The following is a 16,567-nucleotide window of genomic DNA, read 5'->3' as shown; positions in this document are numbered from 1 at the left end:
TTTTCTCAATAAATAAATAAATAAATAAATAAATAAATAATAAATATTGGACATATATCTATTACAAATATACTCAAAGGAAATCAGATTTATGCTTCTAAGAGCATAAGCGGGTTTCAAGATGATGGTGGAGTTTGTTATATAATATTTAAAATATTAAGTATGTTTAAGTGATCAAAAAGTCTGTAATCTACCTGTAAAACTCTAAGTGGACTTCTCTAACTTGATAACAGAACATACAATATCTTGTTGAAAAAATACAGATTGTTAACTACAATGTTCCACACACATCTTACTTGAAATGATATCTAATAACTTACTCAAAACAGGCACACTTTAGAGCCTTTAGTTTTTCTTGCTCAAGTTAAGACCCACCAGCAATTAATGTTTTCTGCCTGAAGAAAAATGCTACCCAAAATCACATTGGGCTTTTTTTTTATCATTTAATGGAAGCGTTTTCAAATTCCAGCTTTGGTCACAAGTTCAGAAGTACAAAAATAACTGAAATAATTGCACAGCACATAGTTCTGTATTAAATTGTTAACTCAAAAGGAATGCTAATGGAGACAAAATTTTCTTTCAATTCATAAAATCTTGGAAGGAATATACTAAGCGAATGTGCAGTTAATGCAATATAATAATGAAAACAGCGTACTAATAATTACAACTTCAGATCAGCGGACATTAGTTATGCCTCATCACTCAAAAAAAAAAAAAAGCCCTCGAGAATGAATCATCTTAAAAATGAGGTAATATAATCAAAATACAATACATGCTCTTGTTTCTTTAATAACTTGTATGAAATATGAAAACACATAGAGAAATATCTATATATTTTTACTGTTAATTATATGGTCCCCCTTATGTACCATTTAAATCCTTACTGGTTGAGTGAAGAACTAGTAGCCTCTGTATAAGGGCACTGAAAAAATTGCAAGTATATATCTTCAAATATTTTAAGAGAAGTTTTGACTTATTTAGAGAGCATCATGTTAAGAACATCAACATTTGTAACCAGATAGTTACAAAAATCTGTTGACTGCTAAGTTTAGTGACATCACTTTAAACCACCAATTTCTGCAAGTTTATAAGTGACGTAAACCCTTTATTCTAATGGAATGAAACACAGTTACATAGGCGCGTAGATTCAGCAGCTTAGTAAACATGTTTTCAAGGAAAAAGAGATTTTTACCTGAAGATGTTCTATGTTTCAACATCTTGTTCACAATAATGCACAGCTAATATTTGACAGGAAGGCATCTGAATGTTTCTAGAAAAAAAAAAAGTTGGTTTGAATCACTCAAATCTAAATGAAAACATTCTATAATCAAATATTATAAAGAAATAAAGAGATAATTCAGAAAATGTCATATGTCCATATCAAATGCTAGGAAGAGTTTTATATTTTATTAAAAGTTTCCAGTACAATTTTGAGAGCAAACTAACCCTGAGCCATTTTTATTTCCTCACACAACACAGCATTTACAAGGGTTACTCCAAAAGTAACTCCTCCTTTTATTATGCAGGCACACAATGCCACAGGTGGATGTCGTTGGTATGGCAGTAGAGTTAGAACCTTCCTGCAAATATTCCATTACATTTTGTTGCTGTGTAACAGATGGCAGCAGCGGGGTAGTCTGACAGAATGGTGTCTGACATGGAAGTGTGTATGAAGCAAAAGTGTGGAACTGAATTCCTCCACACATAAAAAATGGCACCCACTGACATTCATTGACACTTGCTGAACATATATGGAGACCAACCAGTGGCTGTGAGCACAGTGAGGCAGTGGCAGCGACAACAGTGACAGTGGGTCACCTCCACTGGTGCAGAGTTTTACGAGCACAGCATGCAGGCTCTTGTTCATTGCTGGCGATAACGCACAGCTAATGGTGGTGACTATGCTGAAAAACAGCATTTTGTAGCTGAGAATTTGCTCTGTCAAATAGAGTTATTGTGCTCTTTGTACTGGGTGTAGTTTCCATGGAAAGAAATAGGAGGCATTACTTTTGAAGCAACCTACGTATAATCAAATCATTATACAGCAGGGATCATAATTTTTCAGTGTCCTAGATTTAAACTAGAACAATTAATACCTCTGTGATTAATAGGCTTGTAACAAACAGAAGTAGGGAATAAACACAGTAGGAAAAAGAAAAATCCAATTACCTTTCCATCAGTACTCCAGAAAAACAGCAATGCACAGACTTCCAGCAGTAAAAGACATGAGATCTTAAAGGCTAGCAACAAGAACATGCAATATTTTCAGAGACAGGAGAAAGTGAACACCATTAAAGGCAAATGTGGCCATTACAGTTTTAGTGCATTAGTCTGTTCATTTTTCTTAATTAATGTGATAAACTACATATTAGTCCAGGCTCAAGATTTAAAAATGGTTAAATTTTAAAGTCTGGGAGTAACAGAAGTAATGTTTTACTTTGTTGTTGTTTTTTAAACATCACAAAATGCTAGGACTTCTTACAGGAAGTAAAGGGATCCCCAAAGCAACTTTTCTATCCAGGGAGTCACTGTAGCTTCTCTAGATTCCCCATCTAGGAAATCTGATACATATCCACAAACACAACATGCCTTTCACCTGCTAAGGTTTTAATCTCCAGCAGTCCCATCAGAAGTTAAATTGGTATCTCGATGTTACAGATGGAAGTAAAAATTACAGAGGAGCTGAACCCAAAGCAAAAGCCATCCAGTAAGGAACAAAGACCTAGATAAATTTAGAACATCTAAATACGAGACTGAATGATTCACCTAAAGCATCACCACACATGCAACTGTGAAAAAAACAATGAAGTCAAAGTAATTGCTGCTCCTACATGCCACACCTCTGTATACAACTGACCTGTCCACTGAGACTGATGAATGAGTCACAGCCCAATAACAAGAGCCTTTAGATCATACTACAATTACGTTCTACAGCAAGGAATTCAGTCCAGTCAAGTTCTGGCCTAACAGATCTAGCAGAGGCATCATAAAGCATAGGAAGAGACTTTAAAGAACCTCATATACAATCCCTGACATGGACAAGACAATACCATTCTACATCATGCTAAAGACTCATAGGATAGTAGTTAAATTAAACTTTTTTTCTTTATTTGATTTAAGATCAAGAATTCCTTAAACAAAGTCAGAATGTATTTCTTTTTTAAAAATCAAGTCTTACTTTAATAGAAGGGTATAAGATTTCATGTACTTCACACCACAAAGTTTATATCTCAAAGTCTTGGTTCTATTCAAGTTCTATTATATAAATGAAGAGCAAGAATGCAGTAGCCATGATTGTTGTACATCTTACTGGAAAAAATAAAAACCTTCCTGGATAAACAAGTAATGTATTACTGGGTAAAATAACAAAACAGTATTAGCTGTGATATAGTCTATATAGTCTATCTATTATAAAAAGAAAATATTTAAATATTAGCACTTCAGATGCGTACAAAATGACTTGATGAAAGTAAAGCACAGAAAATTATGAGAAATATCAGAGAATGTAACTCATTTCCAGGGAAGAACTCTTCACTGAAAGAAGGCAACTCTGGACAAAGAAGGCCTTCCGCAGCATCAGCTACACAGCTGAAGAGTTATATTTAAAATTCCTTAACATGAAGCGCCAAATGAAAATGCGTAAGTATCTACAATTTTTATATTCAGGCCTTCAAAAGAATTAATACTTACTTCTACCTGGAAGGAAACCAAAGCCACTTATCTTTAAAATTTCAAGTTTGCCAGAGAAGCCTAAATTAGAAAGACAGAAAATAAGTTTTAGCATGAAATCAGCTGATATCACCTGATGAAACACAGAATCCATTGCTATATACTTCATTTTTATTATTGGCAAAAGCTAAAATTATTTCTTGATTTGTATTATTTGCAAAAGTTTGAGATATCTCAAAAAAAAAAAAAAAAAAAAAAAGGAACAACACAGCACAAGCCTCCAAATTATGTTCTCCCCAACTTCCTCCCCAAAACAAACAAAAAAAACCCCAGAAACAAAACACATACATTTGTCTCTTCAAAATTCCCCAAGTTTACCACCAGAGGTTTTTGCATAAGAGATGTGTCTGGTCCTTTCTGTTTCCTGATTGCCTCTCACAACAAGTGCTGTGCTTTATCCCCTTGCATTGAATGTGGTGCTGAAGTTGGCTAAGTCCTGTCCCATTCTTTCTACGTGCTCCTGTCACTTAACTTGGCTCAAATCTAATGAATTGCTTCGATGTAGGCCAACTTAAAGCTAACTCACTGAAGTACTGAACTGCTGCGTTATATAAACTCATACAGTTGGTTTATCCTAAAGCCACAGAAGCCATTAAATCTGAGGCAAACAAGAGAGAGGAAACAGGTGCAAAATGCACTGCAAGAAACAGGAGAGGACAGAAGAGGAGAGGACAGGAGAGGAGAAAATGGAATTACCCCTCTTAGCAAAAATTTGCAGTTTTACTATGGCAGGCTAAACATAAAGCTGCTATCCTAGGTGGCAGTTCCACAGTGCCCAAATTCAATCTAAACTGAAACTGCTCTTCCATTGACCCTAGCACTGAGGCAATCATGAAGTGCTGTACTTCAAGGAGCTAAGAAGCATAAGAAAAAAGACTGCCTCAAAACAGTTATTAGTTTTCAAGTGGTTCAGCCCTCTACGAAGACGTTTGTTGAGACTTTGCAAGAGCGGTACTGCAGGAGAAGCAGTAAACTGCAGAAACCACAACTTAGGCTGTCTTCAATCTGCATGGATCTGAAACCTCAATCTCCTTTTAAGTTTTTTCCCTAAACTTCAAAAAGGGAAATATCTCATGATTTAGCTCTGCTTTGGATGTGAGGCCTTGTGCATTACCTCTCTTTGTTATCACCTACAATTGATAAATATATTTGAGTTAAAGAGTACTAGGCCTGTTCCTACGCTTTATGAAAAATGAGAACAGATTGTCTATGGATCCAAGGCAATAGCCACTAGATGATTAAAAAAAAAAAAAAGGCACAGATAATCCAATATATTATCTCTATGAAAATTCTAGGCATGAGATTTGTCCAGATGAGATAGGGGGGTGGTAAGGTAAGACAGAGCAAGCTGTCACCCATTTCACTACAGTTCCTTCCCTTCATTCTCATCCCAGCCTGAATACCTTCCCCGCTTGCACTGACACAGAAATTCACCTGACACCTCTGTGAGCGGAAAGGGAGGGGAGAAGGAACAAGACTCCCACTTTAAGCAGAATCAATCTTTACCACACAAAATCTGCTTTGCTATGCTGTAGGGGAACAGTTAGGTCACAACTTGAACTAGTGACTGAGCACCTACCTAGTGAAGGGGTGTGGCTGGCCAGGGAGCAGGAGCCAGCCACATGCTAGGCTCATACAAGGGCCAGCCACTGAAAGGAGAACATCTTTTGGACCTAGGCTGCTTCCTGAGAAGTGCTGCATAGCCAGAGATCCCCTTCACCAGTTGGGTGAGTTCCATTCTTCTTTCTGTATATGACTATTGGCCTACCTGTGAATACTTTACCCGGTATCACCAAGAACCTGTCAGAAGCAAATTCTTCATATGCAGAACACTATGCCTCTAGAAGACTGTCTTCTCAAAAAACAAAGTTTATAGTAGAGAAGGATAGAAAAAATCAATGCTAAAGTTTTGAAACAAACATAGAGAAACATTCCATTGCAAACTTCCTTTCTAAACAGCAAATGCCACTTTCTATTCTCTTTACCTCTTAACAAAGTAATCAGATCAAATCACATCAGCATCTGAGGAAAAAAAAATCTTTAATGCCCTAAGCACAGCTCAGGAAAACTTTAATCATTTTTGAAAGGAAATGAGGGAATGATAATGGGCTTATTTGGGACACAAGGAAGAGGTATTCCCTAGTATACAAAAAAAAAACAACAGGATTAAATGCTGCTTAGACATAGCAAATACCACTAGACCCTTCTACTGTGATAGATATGTATCAAAAGATACTTCATGGCTCTCACACTCAGGACAAATAATCTGCATACAGATTCTAAATGTTGGAGGTTAATATAATGAACGCAAAACAACAAGGATCATCTGAGGCTAGTGACTTCTTAAGCAAGTGAAAACTTGTTCTTAAATACAACCGTATTTACAAACAGCAAATACAAATTTGCATTTTGTTTGTATTAGAGTGAAATAAATGCAAGTTTGAGAATATTTTTCACAGTATTTTCTTGCTTTTACCCCAAATCTTCTTCCATACTTTGCCTATGCAACCTTAAGCACAACAGAAACACATTAACCAGCTTTGACAGTATGCCAAGTAGAACAAATATCTTCATCTGAAGACAGTCCTGAAAACTCTACTCTGTAAACTACAGTTATGCTGATGATGAGTATAAAATAACCAAAAATCTGTAGATAATTGATAATTTCCCCTAAAGAGGAACTCCTGCCCCAAGCAACACAGTATTTTGTGGTTTTTTATTTCAATTTCTAGAGCAAAAGGAAAAAATGAGTTTTTCATCTTAGAGTGGAACTCTACCAGATGACATCCTCTTGCCTGAGTACTCTGCAATGCCACTACAAGGATTTGTTCATACAAGCACTGCTTCTGATATCTGTGACCTTGAAAAAAGACAGGAGCTTCATTAGTGAAGAATGAAAACTTCAGTATTTTTGACTCTAAAATATTCTAAAAATTGAGCTTCCCTGCAGCTAACTTGCTTGTACATGCAGATTACTGAAATGTATAAATAGCCCATTGGGAGGAAGTCAGAAAACTACTGAAGTAAGCAGTGTGCTTTGTTGTTATGTTGGTGGGGGTTTTTTTGCGCTTTTTTTTTTTTTTTTTTGGTCTTTAAAAAAATGATTTTGCCTCAGAAAATGTTTTTTTTTTTCCTAAAACAGAAGAGTTGAAAATATCATTCATCATGATTCCCATAATTTTACGATTCCATGAAAAACCATCTGTATTCAATACCTTCCTCCTTCCTTCATTAGTTTCTTTTACTTCTACATTAAAATTCAGCTTTAAATCTAAGGACATGCCCAGTATGAAATGTGCTGCTACTGTTCTACTATCCAAAGTGGTCAACATTATGAAAAAGAAAATACATTTGGAATTTCCATTCACTAAGATTTTCAATATCTTATTAGTACCATTCTTGACTTACAATCTTGTATCCTTTCAAGAGCCACAGACTTTTAAATGTACATAAGATATCCTAGGTACATATACATCCCTACAAGGAATCTGGGATACAGGCGCACAGCATTCCTGCTGTTGACCAAGGCTTTTGATATCCATGCTTAACCTCAATAATAAACGTTTTAGACTTGGAACAACTTTATTCAGAAGGTCTATGTGTTTTTAAAATTAGATACTTAGCTGCAGGTTGTTGAAAAACAGAAAGACTTTAGTTTTTTTCTACCTTAAAGAGCTCTCAGCACTGCTCTGTTCCTATCAGAATTGTTGAAGATCTTAAAGTTTCAGAGTTTTATAAATATCTGAAGGAGTAAGGCCCGCAAATAAAAAACATAAAAGGATAGTGGAGAAAAATACTTTCAAAAACATATCAATCTTATACAAATCGCTATTTTTAGATATTCTATTATTTCAAATTTCTTATATTACTTTTTAGAAGCATTCCTGCAAAAAGATGTCTCAACTATTACAACACATATTTAACAAAATCTATTCATGGAAGTCCTCCATCTGCTCTGAAATGAATGCTGTTATAATTGTTTTAGACCTATACGGAGACAAATGACAGATCAACTGCTGTAATGGAATTTTTAATGAAACATGCACATTTCTGGCTTACTGAGCATACCACTGTGATCTGTGGACTAACAGAATGAATATTTTCTATTTATCTCTACCTTCTAGGTGGAATTATACTGTATTGTACTGCTTTGTAAATGTTTACTCAGAAAAAAATTATGTTGTTAGTGGTAGATGCACTTTATTTCAGATATGCACAACTTCTATATAACAGTGAGGTGTCTAAAAATTGATAAAAGACTTCAGAATAGATGATCTGCCCCTAAAAATACATTTTAAGCTTAGTGCAGACTTTCTGGTACCATCTGATATTTTATTCTATATCTCACCCAATTCTATTAATTTAAATATCCTTTCTCACTGGAATTATGAAGATAGCCCTAAAGCTATGACTCGATTAGAAAATCAGAGTATGATCTCCAAAAGAACTCCAGATTGGAGTTCTTTTAGTTCCAGCTGAATAGCAGAATTCTGATGAGTTTTTAGTATTTTGCAGCTTATATGAGCAAGTAGAAGACACTTCAAAATTTTGCTACTGAAGTCAGCATGAAGCACTTGCTTTCACATCACATCAACATTTAAACTCTGATCTATGGGCCTAAACCATTTTCTTTGGAATATTAAAGCAGAAAGTGAAAATGCAAATTCTCAACTGTGAATTGGTTAATATTCTAATGTTTGTTTAAATATTGGTAAGAAGTGTGTGCAGAAGAGGGGTTGACAGTGGAAAAGGGCTGAAAGGTATTCTTTCCAGTGCTCTCTTTGTTCCTTTTTCCTCTTTAGTAAACACCTGTTTTTAAGAGCTCACAGTTAAGATCACAGAAGAACAAGTACTTCAAGTATTTCTTTTTGCCCTAAGTTATTTTATCTATGCTTCCTCAGTACTTAGGTCTTTTTACAACTCAGGAGACTTGGACACCAGTGGAGAGGCTAAAACAATCACACAGACTCATTTGGGTCACCAGAACATCAGCTGACATGATGTTGCATTTTATATATATCAGAACTTTTTAATATATATATTATATATTTATAAATATTATAATATATATTTATATTATAATATATAATATATAATATATATTATATTATATATATCAGAACTTATTATATATATTATATAAGTTCTGATATTATATATATTAATATATAATATATATAATATATATAAGTCCTGATCATGCAAACAGCTATTCATTCCTAAACTTAATTTTAATACATGCAGACTTCCACCAGCCACCATAATGCCCTCAGATTTGCAATAAGAGCCAAAAGACTAACAAGAGTTTTTGCTATTCTGTGTATAATAAAGACATCACAGGGTTTCAAAAACATTATACAGAGAAATGTCTGTTTAGGAATACTTCCGTGCATGATATTTTTGCTACTTAACTGTGAAGCAACAAACAAACAGAAAAGACCATTTAATTCATATCTAATGTAATTTTAGCCATTCATGTTTCTATAGCATTCTGTCATTCTTTCATGCTAATCTGTCCCTTGTCTGCAAACTTTGTTAGGAATATTAGGCTAGTCTGGCACCAGTAAAGTCAATAGCAAAATTCTCATTAATTGGTCAGGATCTCACTCACCATCTTGTATGCTCTGAAAATAAATTGCCATCCTTCTAAAAGCAAAAGTAAAACTTTGCCCTTTTACCATGCTGGAAAACTGCTAAGGCTTGGAGCTGACATACATATGCTTCTGTACATAGCATCTTCTGGTACAGACAGGAGAGAAGCTGTGAGCAGTAGTGTCTTAGGATGCAGTTGTATTTACTTGAATTTCACAGTCAGATCCCCAGAACACATAAACCACTATCCCTTCAGATTGTATACTTATAACAGGATTAATTTAGGATGGACTAATGATAGTGTACAGCTAAGGATACCTTGACACTTCCTTTCTAAGACCTTTTCCAGAACTTCAAACTTAATTATTCCAGGCCCTGTTCTGGAAAGGGAAGAAAAAAATTCTATTAGCTTTCACAGAAAAAAAAAGAGAGAGAGGAGTGGAGGGAGAAAAAAAGGAAAAATAAAGTTTGCATCATTAAAACACACAGCTGTAGTAGAAACTTCCAAAGAAATTCTCAACCTTTTAAAAATAACAGAGCCTTTGCCTTCATGATCAGTATCATCACTGTTGGTCTCTGGAAAATGCAGCGATTTTCCTGGCTCCTGTGCAGCTAAAACCAGTAAGCTAGTAGGAGGCCTATGGGACTTTTGAAACCTATAACGTGGGATTAATTCCATTGTTTTCACTCAAGGCCAAGTCTCATGCAAAGTGTTTATGCCGTGTACAAGGCATATGTGGCAACAGCACTTGTTTCTGTCTCTGAATACTGTCCCTGAATACCAATCTGCCTCAATTTTCAAATGCCACAAACTTGCACAACGCTTAGAGCTGTAGCCTTATATAACTCTTACAGCTGTAAACTTAAACAATAGCAAAATTTACTATGATGCAAAATCCAGTGTTATTACACTTTCAATTGCCTGTCTTTTAATGCAAACCTGCTTTTCCATACAATTTAAATTGATGTCCCAATTGCTGGTGCACAAATGTCAGAGGGCAATATACATATTTTCTGAACTGTAAGCTTTAAGCTTTCCTTCCACTTAAGTGTTCATTTATTAATTCCCCAGCATCCTAAAAAAAAAAAAAACAACAAAAAAAAAAAACAACACCAAAGTTAAAGAGGCTCTTCAGAGGTTATTTAGCTTATCCCTTAGCTTCAAGGCAGAATTAACTATATTTCAACCATTCCTAACAGGTATTTGTCTAACCCATTCTTGAATATCACCACTACTGGAGATTGCAGCACTTCTCCAGGCATTCTGTTCTAATAATTCATTACTCTACCCCTTAAAAGTCTTTCACGACGTCTAATGTAAATGTTCACTGCCGCAATTTCAGCTAATTACCTCTTGCACTCTTCATAAGAGACCTAGAGAAATTTTAGTTTTTTCATTTTTTATGCTTTTGAAGTCTTTTCACAACAGATTTATTTTACGCAGGCTCAGCAACCCCAGTTTTAACATCTAAGAAAAAGTGAACAAAATTTTAGATAAGAAAACAAAACGAGACTAATATTCTTAGAAAGAAAAAAGTAGATCCCAATCTGGACCTACTATCTTTATCTGTGATCATATACAATAAAACATTTTAACAATGGTCATTTATCATGTTCCTCAAGAGAACCAATAAAATGCAATGAATACACATCCTCTGATGTTGCACAGATACAAAATGTATAGTTTGTTTACAAACTAATATTACTGAATGTAAAATGAAGCAACATTTTAAAAAAATATATTGGTAAAGGTCCAAAGTTTACATTTTCTAAAATATTAAATTCACGTTTTATTTACAGACCAGCTTTCAAACGATTATTGGCATTTTAAGATAATTGCTTAACCTGATGGGTACATGAAAAAAATGAAGCTGTATAAAAGCAAACAAACAAAACAATAAGCAAAGTTTCATAGAACAGTTCCAAAAACGCTATTTTCAATTTCTATTTAGAAATGCAAAATGTGATCTACTACACAGTAACTTACCAGAAACTGGTCTAACACTTTCATATGCTATAGGTATCGCAAATGATCAATGCTGTCCAATCATGTGCCAATAATGCATTTTTTGCCCATTCCTACTTCAAATGCTTCAAGTGCTGACAATAGTTGAGTATTTACAAATTTTAAATAAAGGCTCAATATCCCTTTGGATCACATTATCATTGTTTTTGTGTCTTCTCTTCTTAACTGCACATAGCAGACTGCAATCCAAAGACGATGTACTTTGTTGACTCTGTGAGTTAACAGTTAAATTAGCAGCATCTACCTCAGCTTGTCTGAAACAAAACATGACAGGCAACTCTAGGTAACAGACTATTAGTGAACACTGATTCTGAATCAATTAAGACTGAAATCACCCACTGAAGTCTCCTTCTTGCTGAGTGGCAGTGTGCCGGAAGGTGGTGTTCTTTAAAGGTTGAGCAGGACTTACCAGCTGGTATGACCAGCCAAGATGATAGAAAACCCCAGTCTGAACGCTGCTGGCAGGTAATGCAATAGGCCGTGACTGTGCTCTGAAACTCTGGAGGTCTGGCAGTGAATTTCAGTCACTTGCCAGTGCAGCTAATCCTACTGTGCTGCCCTCTGCCTTAACTGTGCTAGGTTAGGTGGAGTGAAAGCTGTAAAATAGAAGCTACCACATCAGGCTGTAAATGAGTTTTAACTCATTTCTACCAGGTCCCACTAAGGAAAATATCTTTCTCCATGCTGCATGGAGAAAGCTCCATTGTGGTTCTGTTCCTTCTTCTCAGGCCTGCAGAAGATTTCTGAACTGAACAGAGAAACAAACAAGTCAGACACTTTTTCCCCACAGAAGGGACTAGCAAGTGCAATGATCCTTCTTTGTCAGCCTGGACCACTGTGAATAATGCAATTTTTTTTAGGAAAGCGAGTACTTCCTATTTAATAAAACTTGCCACCTCGATTAAAATGAAAGGATATTTGAGGGAGTGGAAAAAGAAGAAATTTCATTTTGATCACAGTCCCCCATTACCCTGTTGTACTAACCTACCTTAGGTTAAAAAAAAAAAAAAAGGAGGAATTAAAAAGCATAGGGAATCATTGTTTCTTTCTCAAGAATTGTAAGCCTAACACCTTCAAAACTATGAAAAACAAGTATTTCCTTTCAGTGTTTCTGATTTTATGATATCAGCATTTTTAGGTATAATTCACTGATTTTGACGTCTATATTGTATGCAGTATTCCATACTCAATAAAACAAAACATCCACAAGTGATGACCCCTGTTTTATAGAGAACTTAATCATAGCCTTAAAACAAATCAGGTATTAGTGCATTATACTGCTAATGACAACAAAACTATTTTATATTCTAAGAATACCCATCTCTGAATTTTTTTAAAACACCTAACTGAACAATGCTTTCTGTTCCTATGTAGCATTCAAATCCTCTAAAAATAGGGTTTGTTTTTTTTTTCCAAAAGATAATTATCGGTCTAAATGTATACCAACAATAGATTTTGTTCATTTTAATATCTTATATTATTTTTGATAAAGTTTCTGGGTCTTTTTTTTTTTTTTTTTTTTTAACTACAAGCTATAGTTTCTAATTGCTGCTCTGCTTCAGCAGCCATAGCTGCTGCTTGTAACTGTTCTGTTTCACTCTGGATGGAATTGGCTGTAGTAACTTGTTTTCTTTCACTGTGCATATTGTTCTCATGCCTTTTTAGATCCGATGCTTTAGCAAATGCTTTAGTGCAGGAACTGCAGACGAAAGGTTTCTCTCCTCGGTGTCTTCTTTCATGGTCTTTGAGGTGGGACTTGTGCTTGAAAGCTTTGTCACACATGTGGCATGCAAATGGCCTCTCATTACTGTGAACTCTTTCATGTTTTTTTAGGTCTGGTGCACGAATAAAAGACTTTCCACATACCTCGCAACTGTAAGGCTTGTAACCTGTGTGTATTTTCAGATGCTCTTTCAAATGAGCTTGTGTGGTAAAGCCCTTTGTACACATTTCACAAACAAATGGTCTATCAGCAGTGTGTAGCTTTTCATGTTTTCTCAATCGTGCTTCATCAGAAAAGGTCTTACCACAAGCCTGACATACAATGTGTTCCCTGTGACCATAAAGCAAATATTCGAACTTCATATCCCCAGCTGCTGTTGTCCAGCCCGGCGTCTGCTCATCTTTCACTTCACTTATGCCATCATTAAATGTCAAAGCCTGAGGGGTTTGAGATCCTAAGTCTTTTGATTCCGTTGTTTCCATAGGCTCTACTTCTTGGCCATAGCAGTTTACCTTTCGAACCTCTTCACTTCCCAACTCCTTCAGAATTGCTTCCTGAACTCTCAGGGTAGTGGTTGGTGACTTCCCATCTTCCTGACTGGGGGGAGTTCCTTCCACTGTCACATCTGATGGACTGTCATCATGATCTCCAATCTCTTCTACCTCATCATCTTGGGTATCGTTAGGTTCCCCGATAGGACGGTTTATTTTCAGACAGTACTTGCTCTTGGACTGTGTGTTCTCTTCAGGACTAGATACATCACGTTTTTGAGAGCAGAGTTTATCCAGAAAACGAATACCAAGAATCTGGCCTGAAGACATCATCAAATTTACATCTTCCTTCTTAACAGAAATCTTTGCGGTGTACATGTAATTGAGAACTTCCTCAAAAATATCAGAACGAAGAAAATCTATTTCTATTACTGAGGAACTATCGACTTCTAGTTTTTTGAAAAGCTTTTTGAAGTAGGTACTGCAGGCAGCAAGCACACACCTATGTGCTCGGAATTTAACATCTTCAACCACAATAGCTATGTCACAAAATTCTCCTTCCAAACGTTGTTCATTTAATGTTTTCAAGAACACAGTTTTATGATCATCATCATTATATTTAATGGTTTCAGACATACTGATGAAAAACTCCTGTAAAACAACAAGGGAAAGTTTTGTGATAAAACAGGCTAAGTCATAAAATCCCACTGGCCGATGCCATTTACACTCTAAAACAATTGCCAAATAAAATTTTTGGCTTAATGGGGTCAGAGAAGCCTTTCAGATTATCAAAATATTACTTTGAAACCTCTTTGAAAATTACAAATATTTCCCCAGATTATAAGATTTATAGGGCATAGCAATTAATGTGTTTTCTTTGTATTAAGATATTATTAAAACATGTATTAATTCAGTCACGCAAAATTGAAAACTTCTGAGAAGTTGCAATTTCCTCTAAATACAGGACCCAACAGTATCAGAAGTAGTTCTTAAACTGAAGTAAATATTAGTATTGAAAACGGTATAGGACATGTGGCAGCATAACAAACTGAAAGTGAAATACAGAATACAAGCCTTACCATGAACAATGCAGGAAATGTTCTGAATAAACAATTATTAAATATTTGACAGATGATTAACCCTTACAATGGGGCACCTTCACCCTGAAAGACAGAAAGACGTTAACATATTTAGAAATGATAAAATCTGTTTTACATTATTGCATTAAAGCATGGCATTATCGACTATTTAAAATGATACCACACAGAGTGCTAAAACACTCAGTTATTATTTAGACAGATTCTACAGATGACTGTACAAACTTATCTGATGATAGCTGTGTTGTCATAAACCATGTTTACTTTCTGCTGGCTTCTTCACTTCTCTGACTGCTTTCCTGCTACTCACTTCTCCCTAGATCCAAAAGTCAGGAAAACCTCTACGGGATTCAGCAAAGTCAATCTATTAATCCATCAAAAAGGGTGGACAGTTTTCTGCTGAGTTAGTGGGGTGAGCAAGAGCAGGGAAGAGCGTGGCAACCAGGCAAAGCAGTCCTAGGGATGGCACGTCGAGGCACAGATGGGTGCACATCCAGAAACACCCAGGATGTCAGATCTTCAAACAAACAGTGGAGATGTTTGAACAGCAGAGGGACACTGAAAAATACAGAACTGATATTATTCAATCCCAGTCTCCCACAGGCAGGCAGCCCCTTGTGATAGGGGCAGGAAACACATGGGGGAGGAAGGTAATCATAGAATGGATTAGGTTGAAAGGGACCTTAAAAATCACTGAGCTCCAACTGCCCTGCCACGGGCAGGGTTGCCAACCAGGTAAGCCAATATTTCATTCAGACACCTCCCTCCATCACCTGTCATGCAGCTACTTGGAATACCACTCCTCAATTCCTATTTACCCTCGACAAGATATGAAACGGAAGCAGCTGGCAGGTATGCAACTTCCACCTTTGGCAACGGGTGTTTAGTATGATGTGGAAACACTCAGCATCGGACAACAGTGTTTGCAGGCCTGGCATTGCAGCATATGGCACCATTGACTTTAAAAAAAAAAAAAAAAAAAAAAAAAGAAGAAAAGAATGCTAAAATTATTTGTGCTGTGCAATCAGATGTTAAGACCGATCAGAAAGGAAGACAAAGTCAGAAAGGAAGTGTACAAATATGTGAAACAGGCAAAAGAAAACTAAGAAATATTGTGTTTTCCTGAGCTGTCTGGCTCTGCTGACTTAGGATGAGGCATCATAGAATCAACAAATTGTTCGAAATAGAAGAGATCCTCAAAGGCCATCTAGTCCAACTGCCCTGCAATGAGCAGGGACACCTACAGCTGGATCAGGTTGCTCAGATCCCCGTCCAGCCTGACCTTGAGCGTCTCCAGGGACAGGGCACCCACCACCTCTCTGGGCAACCTGTTCCTGTGCCTCACCACCCTGATAATAACTTTTTTTCCTTACATCCAATCCACCAACCCAGTGCAGATGAGGGCATGACCAACTATTCCAACAGGACACAGAGCTCTTCACAAGCTGGGAAAAGCCCTGCTTTCTTTTTCAGTGCACAGCAAAGCGCCACTGCCGACAATCTATTAAGCAATATACAATTTTGCTGCGATTCTGCTGAGACTTGCTAAACGGGAACCAATTACAGACGGAGTAACTGGCTGCAAGCCGCGTTGGTGAGCACACAGGAGTTTGGGATCGGGGAAAGAACCCAAACTCCACAGCGGTGCGCAGTAGGCACCCGACTGGAGCAACTGTAGCAAACGGGTAGCGTCCCGTTGCCACCGCGTTACTTATTGCACGGGGTGACTGGGGCCGCTCGTCCCCTCCACAAAAGCTTTTTCACTGCCGTGACCGCGGCTGCTGCTGGGACTTCCATCTGAGCTTGTGACTGTCGCTGCACCTCCTGCCGGCGCCGGCTCAGGATAGCGGCGCACCGTGCCCGTGCCCGCCCGCAGCCGGGCGCACGCCCGCTCCACGCACCCGCCGGC

At 36.8% G+C, this 16,567-nt stretch overlaps 2 protein-coding genes across 4 annotated transcripts in view; both read right to left on the bottom strand.

The window, feature by feature from the left end:
* The window catches only part of AKAIN1 (A-kinase anchor inhibitor 1), a 30,389-nt gene extending 21,626 nt beyond the window's left edge, over positions 1-8,763 (bottom strand). The window contains exons 1-3 of the mRNA XM_021388181.1: positions 3,691-8,763; positions 2,170-2,240; positions 1,193-1,270 (exon numbers count right to left, since the gene is read on the bottom strand). Coding sequence (XP_021243856.1) covers positions 1,193-1,217 — 25 coding nt within the window. The 5' untranslated portion in view covers positions 1,218-1,270; positions 2,170-2,240; positions 3,691-8,763. The remainder of the gene's footprint in view (positions 1-1,192; positions 1,271-2,169; positions 2,241-3,690) is intronic.
* ZBTB14 (zinc finger and BTB domain containing 14) lies at positions 10,841-16,550 on the bottom strand. Of its 3 annotated transcripts, none has more exons than XM_021388050.1 (3): positions 14,969-16,550; positions 14,641-14,724; positions 10,841-14,212 (listed from the first exon to the last, which is right to left on the bottom strand). In XM_021388050.1, exons 2-3 carry the CDS (start codon positions 14,641-14,643, stop codon positions 12,869-12,871), a joined length of 1,347 nt encoding a protein of 448 aa, XP_021243725.1. In that variant the 5' UTR covers positions 14,644-14,724; positions 14,969-16,550; the 3' UTR covers positions 10,841-12,868. The 3 variants fall into 3 exon arrangements, with proteins under 3 accessions (XP_021243725.1, XP_021243724.1, XP_021243723.1); XM_021388049.1 differs by having other exon boundaries at positions 14,641-15,216; positions 15,477-16,550; XM_021388048.1 differs by having other exon boundaries at positions 14,641-16,550.

This window comes from Numida meleagris, chromosome 2, assembly GCF_002078875.1.
Source record: "Numida meleagris isolate 19003 breed g44 Domestic line chromosome 2, NumMel1.0, whole genome shotgun sequence".
Classification (NCBI taxonomy): Eukaryota; Metazoa; Chordata; class Aves; order Galliformes; family Numididae; genus Numida; species Numida meleagris.
This window is presented reverse-complemented; position numbering and strand designations above follow the sequence as displayed.